Source organism: Artibeus jamaicensis, unplaced genomic scaffold (assembly GCF_021234435.1).
Source record: "Artibeus jamaicensis isolate MK-2021 breed Jamaican fruit bat unplaced genomic scaffold, CSHL_Jam_final contig_332, whole genome shotgun sequence".
NCBI classification, from domain to species: Eukaryota; Metazoa; Chordata; class Mammalia; order Chiroptera; family Phyllostomidae; genus Artibeus; species Artibeus jamaicensis.
Window position 1 is genome coordinate 28,110,293 of NW_026521788.1, and position 19,813 is coordinate 28,130,105.

General features: G+C 38.9%; 1 protein-coding gene across 8 annotated transcripts in view; it reads right to left on the bottom strand.

Moving 5' to 3' along the window:
• KCNMA1 (potassium calcium-activated channel subfamily M alpha 1) overlaps positions 1-19,813 on the bottom strand; it is a 735,030-nt gene that overhangs the window by 10,480 nt on the left and 704,737 nt on the right. For all 8 annotated transcript variants that reach the window (XM_053663957.1, XM_053663956.1, XM_053663955.1 and 5 more), the window contains 2 exons: positions 2,740-2,934; positions 784-902 (listed from right to left, as the gene is read on the bottom strand). In XM_053663957.1, coding sequence (XP_053519932.1) covers positions 784-902; positions 2,740-2,934 — 314 coding nt within the window. The remainder of the gene's footprint in view (positions 1-783; positions 903-2,739; positions 2,935-19,813) is intronic.

Genomic DNA, 19,813 nt, shown 5'->3' on the forward strand with positions numbered 1-19,813 from the left:
GGGTGACCCTCATGTTCACTAAACTTCAAGAACCCACTGGTCTACAGCAATTATTCTCAACTCTGACTATACACTGCGGTCTCTGCACATTAAAACATTTTATTTCCGTTCCAGACCAGTTGAGTCAGACTAACCAGGGTGTTTTGTAAAAGTACCCCCAGCAATTCTAATATTCAAGCAGGGTTGAGAAACACTCAACTCTGTAGCATTATTACCTGGGGTATATGTACACACACTGACTTCAACGGTTCTAAGATGTACTATTAATTTGGGGCTGCTATGGATTTATCTTGATGCATATTAGCACAATACAACTAGCCAACATGAACTGTTATCATTTCTGCTTTAGGTGCCAATATATATTTTCTTAAATAAATATATTGAAGTAAATGAGTCAATTAAAAATGTATTAGGTAAAAATATAAGCATCTAAGATACAGCAAAGGAATCATATATCTTAAATACCAGCAATATGAAATATCTCTATATTAGGTACCAACAGAATTATCCCAGTAGCTGGAGTTTGGTGGAGATGCATGTATCCAAACATTTGTAATTAGGCGATAGAACTATCCTACAAAACTTGAATTCTTCCCACAATGTCTTTATATCTGCTACTAGTAATTAAAGAACGAAAGCTTCCTATAACTCAAAGTTGAACTGAATGTGAGCAGAGTAATTTGCATGTTGATAACATGTGTATGGGCCTCTGCCTTCACCGTGGGGGACAAAAGGGTCATTTACATCGCTGCATTTCAGTGGGAGAGCAGAATGGAAACATACCTCTTCGTGCATTGGCTGGGGGTGCTAAGGTGAGCATCTCTCAGCCGGTAAATTCCAAAACAAAGCATATTATACGTTTTCAGAGCTTTGCAGAACAGATCACCATAACAACCACCATCCTAGGAGATAACAAAAGGACAGAAAGAAACATCATTTTTATTGGCTTGGAAGTAGAGGTCCAGGAAGAAATGGGCCTTTTCCAAAGGCTTGTTTTGGTATCTCTTGAGCTGGAGGATCTGGAAAGGACTGTGGCTGAAAAAGTCAGTGTGGCTAACAGCCTCTGCCCAATAGTTTTTGGAATCAAATAATAATGAGGTTTCCCCCTGGTTCTCTCTAGCTTTCCATCTGTAGCAGTGAGAGCTCTGAGGAGACTGCACCTCTCCCTCACTTTAAGTGAAAGTGTAAAGCTTGAAGGTCTCAGATGCGCGTTCAGAAGAAACCGGCTCTGCAAAATGGTGCTTATGTTTAGCCCCAACTTGGCTGTAATCACTGTGATCCAACTGTGTTGTCAAAACTGCTTTGAGTGATAATTAAAATCACTGCAAGAAGAAAAGACCCCACCAGGTACTATGGTGACAGATTCTTTCAGGTAAGAACTGTGTGAAAAGCACAATTTACAGACCTCAAAGATGGCAAGAGCGGAAGAGAAAATGTTTTCCCAGGAGCTGGAGGTCTGCAGGCTGAATAATGAATTCACAGTTCTAATCAGTTCACCACCACCTTCCAAGGGTCTGGAGCCTGATGTGGAATGTGAAAGCAAATTCATTCACTTGGAAATGCTGAATTCAGGTAGGTGTTATAGGAAGGGCACTGAAGAAGGATTTCACTGGGAATAAAGTGACTGCATTTGTCTGTCCTATCTTTGGGATTTCCATGCAGGCATCATATTAGAGAATACAAGCAGAGCCAAATTTTACCATTGTTTCAAGTCTTGGTCCTTAAAATGATGTATTAAGTGATAGTTAAAAGAGCCGCTAGTTACAGGAGCTGACTTTCAAAAAAAAGTCCAGTCTAACAAATGTCTTTGCCCATAACCAAACTAAAATATGGAGCAAGTTATTATTACAGCTTCAGAAGAAGTGGAGAAAGTACCCCTTTCCTTGAGCAATATTATCATTTGTGCAATGGGTTTATTGGATCCTAAGACTTGTGGCTCCATCCCTTGAACTCATCCCTGGCGTAGGGCTGGGAATAAGGGTCAAGACTGCACACGTCTGCCAAAATGCTTGAATCAGGCTGCTGCATGGAATTCAAAGGGAGGCATTGGTCACCTCTGTGGCAGGGAGGCTTGGAGGAGAGTGACTAATTCCAGCCTCAGAAATTAAAAGACCTGGATCAGGAATGAGAGACATTAAAGGATCTGTACAAGATGTTATTGTTTGGCCAGTGGTAGTGGATGCAACACTTACTGGTGGTGTTTTGAAAACCACCAGTGCCTGGGTCCTGTCCAGACACAAAAACTCAGAAACTTGGGACTACACATGGCCATCAGTGAATTACAAAAGCTCCTCATGGGCCATCAATGTGCATTTGGGGTTAAGTAGAACCCCTGAGCAATGCTAAGACCCTGTAGAAAATGTTCCCAGATTTGACCGCATGTTGGAATCACTTGCTGTCTTCTATCTCTTGGTAGAAGATACCCAAGGGGAGTAAGCCACAGGCTCGGAAGCCAGGGCTCCTGGTGCAATTCCTGACAGAGCCGGTCTTCAGTCTCTCTGAGCCTCAGTTTCCTTAGAGTGTCTGAAAATAGAACCTACAGCAAAGGACTGCCATAGCATCAAAATGAATGATCATATGCAGAGCATGTACCTGATATACAGTAAGCTGTAAATACTAGTTGTTACAGTTATTTACTTCAGAAGGTAGAAAAAACAGATGCTTAGTTTGTCGTTGTCTGGCACCTAGTTCATTTGGACCAAACAGCAGGCTCAGGTGACCTCTGTGCAGTGCACTCACCCCCAAGTCTGCAAAGGGCCCATCCAGCAGTGCTAACTGGGCCACTCGGCAGCGGTCCCTATTGGCCAGCGTCTGGGGGGTGCTGTAACCCCCGCGAAGAGCATTCTCCTCGGCAATCAGAGCCTCGAGCTCCGGTGTGGCTCCTCCGGTCACCAGGGTCCGTATCAGGGTAAGGATATTGTCATTGAAGTATGTCTGGGAAGAGACAGAGAGAGAGATGGGGGGAGTCCTTTAAGCACACATCCTAAAGTCATGACAACCAACATCCAAATTACAACTTTTCTTGGTATTCCTGTTTAAAGTCCTGGTCTGTCTCTTCAAAAAAAATTGATGTGGGAAGTAAAAAGACAGCAGCCTCCAATTATTCCATTCTTTTCTCTCCTACTTGGTTTTGCCACAAGAGCCTGACTTTTAAAACCCATTTCAGAGGATTTTTATTAAAGGGCTAAAGTCCAAATTGCTGGTGTTTACCATAATTAATGTTACCCAGGATGTACATATTGCTTACATGTGTAATAAAATGTAGCCTTTCCAGGCTCCTGAGCCAGGCTGGGCCACCTCTGAGGCCCCGTCACCCATGTGCCTGGAAGCCACCTCCCCTCAATGGCAAAACTGTGCTTCATGAAAAGAGATGCCAAGGGCAGCATTAAGGCCACAGGCTCCACAACTTATCACACAGGCTTTTATACTGTCCCACCCAGAAGTCAATTACATATGCCAGAGAAATTTATGATGAGGTGCACATTCTGGTGTGCACACTTTGGGTTTTGTTTTTTATATAACCTCAGGAGTCTGAGGCAAACCTAGCTTATTAGGGAAGCTTCCTCTATGTGTATATTTGTCTCACACCTGACATATAACAGGTCTGATAAGAGTAAAATAATGGGAGTTTAAAAAAAATTAATAGGATGTCCAGTGAAAGAGCTCAAGAAGACATCTGTAACCCAGCCTAACTTGGAAAAAATCTCAGTTAAGGGTCTGCATTCTGTTCTCCCATGTAAGAAGAAATCAAACAAGCTAAAATCCAACCAAATATTGCCTGTGGCTTTTGAGGATGTATGGACCTTTGGGAGCAGGTTAGCAAAAACAGCATCATTTTTACTTCAGCAGTTTCTAAGACAGTTTAGCTGGCTAAATTGAGTGGGGAACAAATCAGGTAAGGTTAGGTTCTCATCTTGCTTGGACATTGCTATTCTATGTCTTGGGGAAGTTGCCTCATCACTCTGGCCTTTGATTTTTTTGTCAGTAAACTCAGCACAGTCATTAAGATCAAGTTTATATGCAAAGAATTCCATGATAACTTCCCAGTTCATATGAGAGCTAGTGGGGCAGAGTTCATTTCCTCATTAAAATATTCAAAAAATACTTAAGTGATACAGAATTCTAAGAGCAAGGAAACTACAAGTGTTATTCAGAGCCAGTATGACCATAAGACAGCGTATATGTACTCTACCAGAGCACAGCTATGCAGGGCAGAGGCAGAACAAGGACAAGTAGAGGAAATGTTGCTGGTGTGTGTGTGTGTGTGTGCGTGTACACATAATGGTATGTATTTATATCTATTATCTGACTGGGTAGATAGATAGATAGATGATAGATATAGAGTAGTTAAAGGACAAGGTTCAGGCTGTGGGTTTAATGCTGCTCTCACACTTAGTAGCTGCATGACCTTAGAAAGTTATTATCACTTTTCTGTCTCAATTTCATGACCTGTGAAGTGCACTAATACAGTGGTTATAAGGACTGTATAACTAATACATGTGAGGCACTTAGACAAGTTTGCACAGGAAGCACTGATAAACATTGTCGACCTAACATCAGAGACTTGGTCTTTTGATGATGACAGGAGCAGTCAGCTCATTCCCAACCTTCCCTTTATATAAATCTTTTACATTTTTTTAAATATTTTATTTATTTATCTTTAGAGGGGAAGGGACGGAGAGAGGGAGAGAAACATCAATGTATGGTTGCCTTTTGTGCGTCCCTGCTGGGAACCGGCCTGCAACCCAGGAATGTGCACTGACTGGGAATTGAACCGCAATCCTTTGGTTCCCAGGCCGGCACTCAATCCACTGAACTACACCAGCCAGGGCTTAAATCTTTTACATTTTTTGTGGGGAAGAGGGTGGAAAGCAAGGCCATTCATTTCATCCTTGAGTCTGCACCTGTCAGTCTGCCTCCAATCTAATGCCCCACTGAGACTCAGGAATGGCTCTGTGAGGGTCATGGGGGACCACCACATCCTGGGATGCGGCTGCAGCACTGAGGCAGGTCACCAGAGGCACTTTGCAGTAGGCTCCCGGCACATATACAAACATTCCCAAAGTTTTCCAAGGTAAATGCTCTTCCCCACCATCAGAGAGCTTATTATTAGAAGCTGGAGACCACTCCTGGGCCCCACAGCATATTAAATGAGTGAGCGCTGGACACAGAACTTTGGCAAGAGTCTGCATTGAAATCACCCCTCTAGATCAAGACCGATGGGGAAGTATAAGAGCACACAGGAAGGACAGCAGAACACCCAGGACTTCGTACACTGAAAAGCAGACCTCTCCCTGCTGAAATGTAGAGGGGTGAAAAGAAAGCCAAAGAGCCAATGTAAGCATTTTTCAAAAGAGTACCACAGTGTTTACAATGTAAAGGAAATCAGTCAAAATTAAAAGTTAAAGAAAAATTTATTTTGGAATCATAATACATTTTTTAAAAATATAGAGTATCTTTAACAAGTCAAAGATTAGATGATAAGAAAGCTTACTTTATAAAATTTATCTAATTGTTATGTACAATATTGAAATTAAAATGGATGTGGTAAGAAGTAGTTAAAAGAGTGCAATACCCTTCCATGACAAACACACTGAACAAACTGGGAACAGAAGGGCACTTCCTCAACCTGATACAGGGCACACACAAAAAACACGCAGCTAACATCAAATTTCTTGTTGAAACCCTGGATGCTTTCCCCTTGAGATCAGAAACAAGAGGGAAATACTGGCCTTCATCACTTCTATTTAATGTGGCACTGGAGGTTCCAGCCAGGCAAGAAGGAAATAAAAGACATCCATATCAGAAAGGAATACGTAAAACTGTCCCTGTTCTCTGAGAACATAATCTTAAATACACAGGGTGGGGCTAAAGTAGGTTCACAGTTGTGAATACTCAGAACACAGAATTAATAGAGCTATTATAATAATCTAATCTGCATGTCTTTTTTTATACAAACAACTGTAAACTTACTCCTTCCCCCCCACCTTGGATATAAATCCTAGGGAATCTGCTAAAATGCTATTATAGGTAATGAATAAATTCAGCAACTTTGCAAGATACAGAATCAATATACAAAAATCATTTGTGTATCTGTGTACCTTCAATGATAAAACAAGAATGAAATTAAGAAAACAACCCCAATTAGAAAAGTAATACAAAGAATAAAATATTCAGTAAGTATTAACCAAGGAGGTCCAAGACTGGTACTCAGAAAAGTACAATATTGTTGTAAATAATTGAAGAAGATATAAGTAAATGGAAAGGACTTAATATATTTACAATGGCAATATGCCTGAAAATGAACTAAATATTCAAGGCAATCTCTATCAAAATCTCAAAGACCATTTTTTGTAGAAATGGATAAGCTGATTCTAAAATTCATATAAAATTTCAAGTAACCACAAAGCTAAGACAATGTTGAAAAAAAAGGTGGAGGCCTCACATTCCTAATTTTAAAACACACTACAAAGTTACTTAATCAAGACAGTGTGATATTGGCATACGGTTAGCATCTGCATCATTGGAATAGAATTGAGAATCCAGAAATGAATTCATACCTTGTGGTCAACTGATTTTGAACCAGGGTACCAAGGCCATTCTGCAGAAAGATGGTAGCCTGTGAAACAAACAGTGCTACAACAACTGGTGCAGAAGAATAAAGCTGGATTTCGACCTCACACTATGTGCAAAAATTAACTCAGAATAGATCGCACACCTAAACATAACAGTCAAACTATAAGGCACTTAGAAAAAAACAGAAGAGTTAATCTTTATCACCTTTCATTTGGAAATGGATTCTTTGATATGACACCTAAAACACAAGCAAAAAAAAAAAAAAAACTCCAGATAAATTGAAATTCAAAATTAAAAGTAGGTCATGCATCTAAGGACACTCTCCAGAGGGTGAAAGGAAAACATACAGAATGAGAGAAAATATTCCTGAATCATACATCTGATTAGGGTCTAGTACCCAGAACATACTTTAAAAAATCTTCCAATTCAAGAACATGAAGACAAATCTCCTCCTTTTTTAAATGGACACAAACTTAAATAAGGATTTCTCAAAAAAAGATATGCAAATCATAAACGAACAAATGAAAAGATGCTCACCATCACTAGTCACTAGTCAAATTCAAATTAAAAACATGACATATCATTCCACACCCACTAGGCTGACTATAGTCAAAGAGACAGATGATATTAAGAGTTGGTGTGGCTGTGGAGAAACTGGAACACTAATGGACTGCTGCGGGGAATGTAACGTGATGCAGCCCTTTTGGAAAGCAGTCTGGAAATTACTCGTATGGTTAAACATAGAGTTACCATATAACCCACCAATTTCACCCCTCTACATATACCCAAGAGAAGCGAAAACATGCGTCCACATGAAACTTGTTCATGGATGTTTATATCCATCATCCATAATGGCCAAAAAGTGAAAATTATCCATCAATTAGTGAAAGCACCATCAAAGTATATGTCCACACATGAATATTATTTGGCCGTAAAAGGGGGTGAAATACTGATATATGCTTCAACACAGATGAACCTTGAAAACATTATGCTAAGTGAATGAAGTCAGTCTTATAATATCACTCCCCTTCTCCATATAATATATAGTATATGATTCCATTTATATAAAATATCCCAAAAGGCAAATGTATAGAGCTAGATAGTAGATTCATGGCTTAGAGTTGGGACAGGGGAGAGTGGGGGAGAGCTAAAGGGCATGGGCTTCTTTTTAAAGCAAAGAAAATGTTCTAAAATTGGCTGTGGTGATAGCTGTACATATCTGTGATTGTGGTAAAAGCCACTACATTGTGCATTTAAATGGGTGAAATGCATGATGTTAATTATATTTCAATGAAGATGTTAAAAAATAGTTAAAAGGTAACTAAACTTGTAATGGCCCAATATTTATCTGTTAACAAGCAGTAATTAACAATACTGTGCTGCACACTGAAAAATTTAAGTGGGTAGATCTCATAAAAATGTTCTTATCATAATAAATAAAAAAGCATCCCTGGCCGGTGTAGCTCAGTGGATTGAGCACGGGCCTGCAAACCAGAGAATCGCAGTTCAATTCCCAGTCAGGGCACATGCCAGGGTTGCAGGCCAGTACCCAGCAGGGGACGCATGAGAGTCAACCATACATTGATATTTCTCTTCCTCTCTCCTTCCCTTCCCCTCTAAAAATAAATGAATAAAATCTTTTTAAAAAAACTAAAACAAAAAGCAGTATGTTGTAGAATTGAAATTCACACACACACACACACACACAAAATTAGTGATATGGAAGTAAAACTAAGTTCACTGAAACTACATAGAAAAGTGTGTAGATATTTTTTATTTTTTCAGATGTTATATTGATAAATGGCAAGTATTCAAAAATTAAAGTTATAAACAAAATTCAAGCAGGTAAAAATGAGCAAGCAAATAAAAATGAGTACACAATAAATAAGTTTAAGGAGCAAAGTAGTTCAGGCTAATACTTACACCTATAATGTATGAGGTAAATATTGGATTTAGATTATTAAATAAAAAAAGAATAACCTGATACAATGCTGTATTTTTATATTTTTAAATTTCTCCCATTGTCTCTCAAATATCTATAACTGTTCGCTTTGAACAAGAATGCAATCAAGCCTTGTGCACTATATTTGATTGTTGTGGTTTTTTAGTCACTCTTTTTTTAGAAATATTTTATTTATTTACTTTTAGGGAGAGGGGAAGGGAAGGAGAAACATCAATGTGTGGTTGCCTCTCTCATACCCCCTACTGGGGACCTGGCCTACAACCCAGGCATGTGTCCTGACTGGGAATCAAACTGGTGTCCCTTTGGTTTCCAGGCCCATGCTCAATCCACTGAGCTACCACACCAGCCAGAGCTAAAAATATACCCTTTTAACAACTTTCAACATATATAGTACAAAGAAGAAAAAAGTAACCTGATACAATGCTGTATTTCCTTAAAATGCAAGATCAGATTAGCCAGAGCCTTCTCTAGAAAATGTAAGATCAATGTCAATGGAGTTTTGAAAGGACATAATTATTTCAAAAATTCTAAGTGCAGTTAAATTGTTAATCATCTGTGAAGGCAATAGAAATATTTTTTCAATTTCTGAGTACCTAAGCATTTACTGATTTACTTTATTCAGAAACAAAAATCAGCTTTCTGGTTACTAGTATTAGTGAAGTATATTGAAACTTGAAATTTAAAAAACTGTTAACTGAATGAATAAAAATGTCAGAAGCAATTCTTGAAAGAAAAAAGCAACATAAATTATCTGTTAATACATTAATATTAAATTATTTTTAAAGATTTTATTTATTTATCTTTAGAGGGAAAGGGAAGGAGAGTGGGAGAGAAATATCAATGTGTGGTTGCCTCTCGTGGGTCCCCTGCTGGGAACTGGCCTGCAACCCAGGCATGTGCCCTGACTGGGAATTGAACTGCGATCTTCTGGTTCGCAGGCCCACACTCAATCCACTGAGCTACACCAGCTAAGGCCAATATTAAATTGTTTTTTAAAGTCATAAAAATGAGACAGAATAGAGCAAAGTGGATATAAAAACATGTAAATTCCTCCTTCCCTTTAGGAGAAGAAATTAAGAGCTACTATATTTTTCTATGTATTGACATTTAGAAATTATAATTTCAATTATATTTATAGACTGGTAACCACTAACTACAGTAAAAATTAGAACAGGTAGTTTACATGCCAAGAAAGAAATTAAAATATAGTTCATATACCCAAAGATGAATAATAAAATACAATTACTTACAGAAGCACACATAAGGCACAATGCAAAATTACAGCACTGTATGCGATATAACTAAACATAAATGACCCACATGATGATGTGGCAAAGAGTCTCAGACTTGTTCAAAAGCCAAAATCAAGTCAAATAATGTTACCATAAGAGACAAGCAGGAACAACAAACACATAAACAAACAAAAGGCACAGAAAAGTATATTTCAAGGAAAACTTTTTAAATATCACATTGAGTTAACTTTATATTGATGGTTAAAATTTACGATAAAGATATAACTTCTTTTTTATTTTAATTGTTATTCAAGAACAGTTTTCTGCCTTTTTGTCCCATCCCAGCCCACCCCACCCCGTGCTCCCCACCTCCTCCCCATTTTCACCCCCCTCCTTGTTTTTGCCCCTGTGTCCTTTATACTTGTTCCTGCAAACCCTTCCCTTTTCCCCTGAAATTCCCTCCCGTCTCCCCTCTCCCCTCTGGTCACTTCTTCATGGACAAAATAATATAACTGAAATATAGAAAACAATTTCAGTCTAATAAATATAGAGTGAGTATGATATTTGAAAGTGATATGGGAAATATCACTGTGCCTCTAGGTTTCACAAATCTGGGTTTCACAAAATCTAAAATCTATTTAGACCAAAATATTTTTTAAAAATTAAGGATATCATAAGCATGATTTAGCAGACTTGTGTTAAATTTTATCACATTTTTGGATAGCTTCCAAACAATATGAAAAAATGACCAAAAGGCCCAATATATGAAACCTCAATATATATGATATAGTTAAGCTGCACAGTACACGTTTTAAAATAAAACTTAATAACTATCCCAACACTACCAAGTTTTTTTAAGTGTCCTAAATAACTGTAGATCAAGGTGGAAATCAAACTTAGAATATAGAGTATTTAAAATTAGAAGACCTTTGAAAATAATTTATTAAAATGTCATAGGCTAAAGCCATAGCCACAGAGAGAAATTCAGAGCCTTCCATGTTTTTATTATTAAATATGAAAAAAATACAATAATGTTAAGCATTAAATGAATTTTTATTATTCCTTTTATTTAAGAAGAGCAGAAGGATGAAATAATAAAGCATCAACTAATGAAACAGCAAGAGGATATTTTGTGAATTGATAGACACAAGAAATCATTCTTTGAAAAAATTAAACAAACCTATGACAAATATAACTGTGACAAAAAAGAAATAAAATTTGAAATAAGAAAGAGAGTATAGTGTCACATACGTTGAGAATAACACTACTATTCTGGAAGCTGTGTTCAATACCTCAGTCACTGGACATGAGGAAGGGAAGAATAGGTACTGCTTTTCAGCAGAAAGCAAGATGGTGATACTCTACAGAGAGACGGAGAAGATCATTTGGGAAAAAAAGAGAAAGAACTTCCATGTTCCCTAACACAAACTGAACATTATAATGTCTGATTTTTTCTAGTAAAATTTTGAAGTATGATAAATGCCTAATTGTAGATGCAGCTGAACTTTTTAAAAACTTGATACAATCATGCTGCATTTCCCATGGAAACAGTTTATGAAATTATCCTTCCAGGTATTATAATAAACATTAAAGATTTCCAATTAAACATTATAGACAATATTAACAATTAGAAGGTCAGTCAACCAGAATGGATTAATGACAACCGTAGCCTAGCAGTCATGATACCAGTCTTACAACAGAAGATGGCAAATTCACCCCTTGGGCCAAACCTAATCTGTCCCTTGTTTTTTCGAATAAAGTTTTGGTGGGACCTAGACATGCCCATTTGTTTACTAACAAGCATTTGTGCTATAATAGCAGAGTTGAGTAGTTTTGAGGGAGTCTGTATGGCTCTCAAAAGCCTGAAATATTCATCATCTGTTTTTTTTAAAGTTTGCTGATCCATTTCTAATAACAGCATCACACACCATGGGGAAGGAATATTTATTCAACATACTATTTAAGGGAAACTGGCTATCTGGAAAAGATTTTTCAACATTATAGCAATGATTAAAGAAATAAAGATAGGCTGACATGACTTACATCATACAGATATTTATTTTATGCTTCCAGAGACTATTAACTGGCATGGGAACAATTATATGATATAATATTAAAATATTCAAAAAAGCAGGATCCCAAAAAGGTGATCTAAGATTCACATCAATAGTACAGACCGCACCCTGGCAGGTGTAGCTCAGTGGATTGAGCACGGGCCTGTGAACCAAAAGATTGCAGTTCGATTCCCCGTCAGGGCACATGCCTGGATTGCAGGCCAGTTCCCAGCAGGGGCCAGTTCCCAGCAGGGGATGCACCAGAAGTAACCATACACTGATACTTCTCTTCTTCTCTCCTTCCCTTCCCTTCCCTTCTAAAGATAAATAAATAAAATAAAATAAAAATAGTACAGACCTCAACTGTACTCAGTACTCCAAAGTTTTACTTGATGATAGAATCCTGACTGATTCTTATTCTTTCCTAAAATTCAATTTATTTTATGTATTTTTTACTGTGGAAAAATACTTATTTTAAATTTCTAAAAAAGGAAAACGAAATTTATATACAACTCAGTACAAAATAAATCTGATTAAAAATTGTGCCAACAAACTGAACAATCACTTTTCCAAAGAAGACATAGAGATGGTCAACAGGTACAGGAAAACATGTTCAAGCACCACTAATCATCAGGGACATACAAATCACAATCACAATGTCACCTCACACCTGTCAGTATGACTACTTTCAAAAAGATAAGAAATGACCAGTGTTGGTGAGTGTGTGGAGAAAAGGAAAACTTTGTACACTGTTGGTGGGCACGCCATTCCGTACGGCCACTATGGAAAATAACACGGGAGGCCTCAAAAATTGCTTGTAGCCGAACTCCCATAGGATCTAGCATTCCCACTTACGTGTATGTCCTAAGGAAATGAAATCACTATCCTGAAGAGTTATTTTCTGCACCTCAGTGTTCACTGCAGCATTATTTACAATAGCCAAGACAGGGAAAACAACCTAAGTGTCCATCAACACATAAATGGATAAAGAAAATGTGGTATATAAACAGCATGGAATATTACTCAACCGAGGAAACTCTGCATTTGCAACAACACGGGTGAATCCTGAGAGCATTATACTAAGTAAAGTAAGTCAGAGAAATACAACATTTTAATTTCACTTACACATGAATCTAAAAAACTTGATCTCAGAAACAGAGCAGATCAGTGGTCGCAGGAGTGGGAGGTGGAGTCAGGGAAATGGGTGAAGGTGGTTAAAAGACACAAACTGTCAGCTGTGATGCGGGTCAAGTCTGGGGACGTAAGGCACAGTGTGGTGGGTATAGTTAACGACACTGCACCATACGTGTGAAAGCTGCTAAAAGAGTAGATTTTTAAATTTCTCACCCCTCAAAAAACACTCATTATGTGAGGTGATGGATATGTGAATTAATTTTATTGTAATAATCATTCTGCAATATGTACCTATATCGAATGATTATTTTGTATACTGTAAACTTACATAAAGTTGTAAGTCAATTATGTCTCAGTAAAGTTGAGGGGAAAGGGAAATAAATGTTATAAATAGGGGAGAAAGTATAGTCACAAACAGCCTCAAAAATAGAGCTGAATATTTAACTGATTTCAGGATACTGATAGTTCTCTTGTTCGGAGAGCACTTTTTAAGCATAAAAACTATTGATGAATTCACAAAAGAAAACAGGTATACATGATTACACACAAATTAAAATTTGAGATACTTCAAAACTGTCACAGACCCAGTTAAAGAGCACCCTAGGGAAAATGACAGTCAGAGCGTTGTGAGTTGGTATGGGCGCACCACTAGTGGTTGTGCGACTCGTACAACTGTTTCTTGGACATGACCTGGCAGTGTGTCCCAAGAGCTGGAAAAATGGTAAAAACACAGCAAGTTTACCTCAAGACAGCAAGTTGCTTCTTGTTCAGAGACTTATGCACAATAATGTTTATCATGGGGGTTAATTATTGTAACAATAAAAAATTGACAAGTGAAGTACCCCACAAAGATAATGGTTAAGTAGATTCTAGAACATCTGTATGTTGGTGTCTCATGAAGTCCTGTGGAGGCTTTGCAAATCCTGAGAACCGAAAATATGACATGATTAAATGCTCTGAATTAAATACTAACTGTGCAAATAAATGAGAAAACCAAAATATAAAGCTAAATGATTCCAGATTTATCTACTCAAATGGAAGAAAATATACCCAAATATTAACCATGCTTGTCTTTGGATGTTGGGAATATGGTTCACTTAAATTTTCTTCTTTCTGTGCTTCTCTGTTTTCCAAGTTTTCCACACGAATATGAATAACTGCTCTAATGAAAAAGGGGTCAATGATATTTAAACAAAGAACAATGTAAGTTCTACTTTGCAATGGTAAGTCTAGAAGGTCAACATGAAAGGTTATTGTTTTGTCAGATCTTTAGAATTTGACCTTAACATGTTTTCCCTCCTGCTTTGAAATCAGTTACACTGAAAAAAGTGTAATTGTTTTGATCAATCAGTCACTGACATTTATTGAGCACCTACTAATCCCTGGGTCTTGGTTTGGCTTGTAATGGGTGCTATTCAAAAACTGTCACTTTCAAAATTGTCTTTAATAAGGATAATTTCAGGGTGGGCTGCAGGGTTTCACAGGTGTCTGTATATCTGCACACAACTCTGGGCCCAATTTTCTGTCCTCTTTGCTGGCACTGTTTGTATTCCAGACCTTGCTCCTCCAGGTCTCTGTGGGGGCATCAAAGTGCAGCGCTGTGGGCAGCACCATCTGCTGCGGGAGGGAATAATTCTGCCTTTCTGTCTGCAGAGCACTCTGGCTCCTGTTCTGATGCCTCAGTATTCGTCTGCAGAGATGTACTTTGAACATTGCACATGGGTGTGCTCTGAGCATATGTGAAGGTCTCTTTGTGATCTAAGTACCTTGGTAGAAAGACAGTGATTTCCCTGAAAAAGGATGTCCAGTTGGTCACATTGGAGGTCACAAATTATTTTACATTGTCACTCACAGAGCACACAGTGGCCTGAAATTAAGCACTAAATCCAGGGCTTTCTGCACAGGAAGTGGCCGTTTCAGAATCATGCAGTGAATCTAGTGCTGGGACTTCAAATGCCAATTGTCAAAGACTATTGATTCATGTGGATTGTGTGCCAGCTAAAACAACTTGTCTAGAAGTCTCTTTTCTAGGTTAACAGAAATGCTAGAATTGAAAAAAAATTCTAAAGGGAGGACTGTAATATGTGTGTGTGATCCTTCACCTCCTATGCGTTTGCACTGGTTGTCTTCTCTGGACCTTCCCATGGCATGTTCACCACACCTGTGCGAGAAGCCTCGTGAGGGGCTCTTGAATGAAACCTCCAACCCTGGCAAGACTAGTCTCCAGGGATACTTTGGGCAAAGCCCTTTGCTCTGGCACTTGCTGTGTCAAATGGACATTGAGGAGCTTATGAAAACTGAGTTCAGAATCAGAAGTGCCTGGAATCAGAAAAAACTGAGTGCCCGGAATCAGAAGACCTGAGTAGTCTAAGAAGCATGGGCGCCCCTCTTCCCACCAGCAAGGTCAGGGTTCCACACCTGGTCAGGGGAGCCTTTTTTCTTTTTTAAAATATATTTTATTAATTATGCCATTACAGTTGTTCTATTTCCCCCCTTCATTCTCCTCCACCTTGCACACCCCATCTCAGGGAAGCCTTTTTTTCTAAGAAGGCAACATGGCACCCCTGATGTACAGACTTCAGAATTCAGGTAGGATGGTTTTAAATCCCTGCTTTGTCGTTCAATAGCTATAACAATGGGAAAGTTGCCTTTTCGTTTTTCTTTTTTCTGTGCCTTGGACTCTCCCTCCATATAACAGGAATATTAAAAAACCAGACCCCCCCCCCATGATACCAAACCCATCTTATGGGATAGAATTAAAGGAGATATGTTGGGTAACTTCAGATGCATGATGAATACTCAATAAATGGTAGCTTATGAAAAGAGCAACCGACTAGCAATGCAACCAATTTAGAAAATTCCCTTTTCCCTGTGCCTGTGTGTTTTCATCTCCAATACCAGAGAGCTTGCCCACATCACACATGGGACCCCCTTGGCCTCCGAATTTTCATGATTCTCTGATCCTGTACATAGAGCAAGAGGCACTGAGGAAACCAAAAAACGCTGGGAAAGGACCAACTAACGGCAACAGGAAATCCGAGTCTGCAGCGCCATCTAGTCCACGCTACGGACACCCCTCTGCACGGTTTGTCTCCAGCACTCTGGAGAGTCTCCCTCTTTTTATTTTTTTAAAGTATAATTACCAGAGCTTATGTTTCACAGTTAATGCTGTCAAGCCTTTTAAACTAATTGGTCTTTTATAGAAAATTTAACTGAAAATTAACACATCTTTTAATAACATTGCCTTAACTTTAATGGCACTTTGCCTTTCGTTTATAATTGCTCTAAAATTGTCATTTTCCATGTCATAGCTGCCATTTTTTATATTTCCTAGTTTTCATGGTGTAGATTTTTATTTTTAGTATTTTCTTCCATGAGGGATGAGACCTATTTGATTTTTTTCCACGCTGGGCCTGCCAGGCCGGATGTCCCAGCAGTGGCATATTCTGAGCCCCACAGAACACAGCACTGAGTGCCATGCTGATGCCAACGTGGCTCTGTGCTTGGGATGGAGGAATGATGTGTTTATTACCTTACTTCACATGGCACTGGCTTCGCATGGGCTAACCGAGAACTTGGTTTCCTCCATAACACAGTGCAGGGGTTTGGCCTTTTATGCAAAGACAACTAAGAGGGTAGATCATGTTCGTCCATCTTCCCAAGGTCACATTTGCCAATGTCATCATAAGGATGCTGGCAGTGTCCAAAAGAAGGTGCATCCTCTAAGCAAGACTGAAATGTCTAAGCCTAGACTTAAAACTTGACCAGATGTGGTCTTTGAACACGGATACATGGTGTGGCTGATGGCCTTGCCCGGCTGACTGCTTCTTGTACGTCCCTCTCCCATGTCTATCATGTTCCAACCATGATCGTCTTCATCTACTTCCTCACCAAACCTAGTTCAGCACTACTTTCCAGCCCTTGCTCTTTCTTTTGTCTGGGAAAGGTAGTCACCCTCACTCTTCTTCTGATTTTTCAGTGTCAGTTTCAAAGTTACTGCCTCAGACAGCTTGACTCTGATCACTTTGGCTATGACAGGTCTCCATACCCATTCACAGTACTTCACATGCTTCCGATCAGCTATCCCCACCTGGCAGTCCTCATTCACTTACATAGTTACTGTTACTGACATAGCTACTGCCCACTAGAATGAAGGTTCAAACAACACGAGGGCAGGGTCTCCATCTGTCTTCTTCACTGCCAAATCCCCAGTATGGAAAATAGTGCCTGGCATTTAGTAAGTGCCCCAAAATATATTGATTAATATCAATAAGTACATATAGAGCTTGTCATGTGCTAAGTTCTGCACTAATCGCTTTACAATCTTAACTCATTTAGTCATCTCAATGATCCTATGACGTAGGTACTATCATGACCTCATTTTAAAGACCAAGGCACAGAGAGGATAAGGTAATAGAGACAGTAAATGGGGATGCTGGGATTTGCATCCAAGCAGTTTGGCCCTTGAGTCCATGCCTGCTCTTGCTAGGGAGGGTCCTGGTGGAACTTAAATTGAAGGTGAGGGTAGGGGAATATGATAGGTGTGTGGCCAAAAATCTGAATCCTCAGGTGCCTGTTTCAGCTCTAACTACAGACAGGCTTTTTTCATTGGTGTATGTGTGTGAGCAGCAAGCTGGTATTCTTCAAAACACATTGTTTAGTTGTGATCGCCTTAGAGGTATATACCCATAAGTACAATTATTCCCTCTTGTCACGTGTTTCTGCTGTTGATTTGCAGGAGAAAGCCATGAGGCCATGCCAGGAACATCTCTATCTGTTCCAGGATTGCCTGTGATGAATCAAAACATTATTTTTTTTAACAGATGAAGCAGTAAGCAGCAGGAGTTGAATTATAAAGGACAATGTTCAGGGAATGTTTAGACATGTGACTAAATGGCAATTCAGGGAGGAGTGCTAGAAAGAGGAGATCATCAACATCTAAGGAGGTGTGTGTATGTGTGGATGTAGTGATGTTGCTTGTGAGTGAAGGCCTGAGATGGAAGCTCCCCATTGGCTCCCGCTGCTTGGGGGGGGGGGTCTCACTTTCTCAGTTTATATTTCTGCCCCCTCTTTTAGTTCCTCCTAATTACTGCCTTGGTCCTTGACTACCTCCTTTTTTATTAAATACATGTAGGATTGGGGATTGCAAAGAAATCACATGTAAGATTTTACCAGAAGGTATAGATTCAATTGGATCTGTTGAACCAGACCCAGTTCAAGACCTCACTGTGAGAGCTGCTCATCCTAGGCAATGATAACGAGGCCTGGAATTGGATAAGCATTTTGGTTAAAGATTTGAAAAGTTACTATCAGTGGATCAGTTAAATATGTGTCTTGCTTCAACACTTAGACTGAGTTTATTCACGTTATTGCCCAAAAGATCAGATACTATAGCTGAAGAGCCTCTCACAGTTCCAGGCCCCTAATCAATGCTGCTGCTGCTGATAATCATAATGACGGTCACTAGATTCCTGACACTCTTTTCTCCCAGGCTGGAATTCAGAAGAAAAGCTGCACACAGACCTGTATTCGCACACACCTTAGCTATCCTGTCCCAAACATTTTGGTTACATTTCAAAGGAGATGAGAGATGGCTTTAAAAAATTCAAACCAACTCAGTCTGATTTCTCATCCGAGTTTCCAAGAGCTGACTCCCTCATGCTACTGCAGACAGATAACCGTGCAACTCGAATCCAGATGTGCCCTCCCAGTCTTCCCCTCATGGCCACCATGCATCCCATTGGCCATAGAGAGCTGACATTCTCTGGTGCTCAAAACCAGTTTTATTCCTTGGAACCAGGGCTGGCTTTGTGGGTCTCTGCCCTGTGCCAAGTCGCCCAAGGCCCATGCTCAGGAGGACCCCTCACTTGGACCCCTCACATGCTCAGTTGCCACCCTTTCAAAATTCTCTGTAATTTATGAAAAAGTGGCCCTAAAATTATGTAGCTGGTCCCTGCCTGGAATATGCTGAATGCCTGATATTGTGCAAACATAAATAATTTTATAAATTTCAGTTAAAATTTAATAATGTATTTGCAATATTGAAAACTAGATTATAAACAGTTTAATATCTCTTAGTGAGGAGAGCCTTCTGTAACCTCTCTGATTCGGACCAGAAGTAAAGTGAAATTTTTAAAGAGATGAATTACAGAACTCTGTTGGAAACTATATTTGGAGACTCTGAGGGCCATTTTAAAAAAATATGTCAGGATAACAAGTATATCCTCTAGCTTCTATCATTCCTTTCAGCCTCGTTAAGGAGTTTGCCCAAACTGAGCCCTCCCTCTCTAGCATCCTCGGGCCATCAGGAAGATCACAAGACCCGGGAAACCAAAAGGAGCCTTCCTTAGGGACCACTGACTTTCCTTCTTGGCTTGGGAAGAAATGGTTATGGCGTGGAGCCCAGTTAGCCTTAATTAAGATGAATGTTGTTTCCTAATTATTTTTAAATCCATAATCCTGATTTTTAACTAAGATATACTTGCAGTTGGACCACATTCAGAAATATGGAATAACCTAAATTAGTCTTTAAAAGCTTTATGTTTTTTCTTTCTTCAAATAGAATTCCTTTTGGGATTTTACTTAATGAATAGATGAGAATAATGCATAATTAGCATATCAATTGTTGTTTAACACATTCAGGAGAATAGCCTTCTGAAGCTCTTTAAGAAATGTACATGTATAAAACTCTCTGAGCTATGTTTATGATTTTAATGTGGTCAATAAAACTCTTTTCCATGGATTCTCCAAAAGTCAGTATTTATCCAGCCTATGTCTGTATTTTCAAAAGCTGTGAACTTGAGAATTCCAAATTGAAGAGGCTTTTCTACACAACAAATAAAGACACTCAGTAA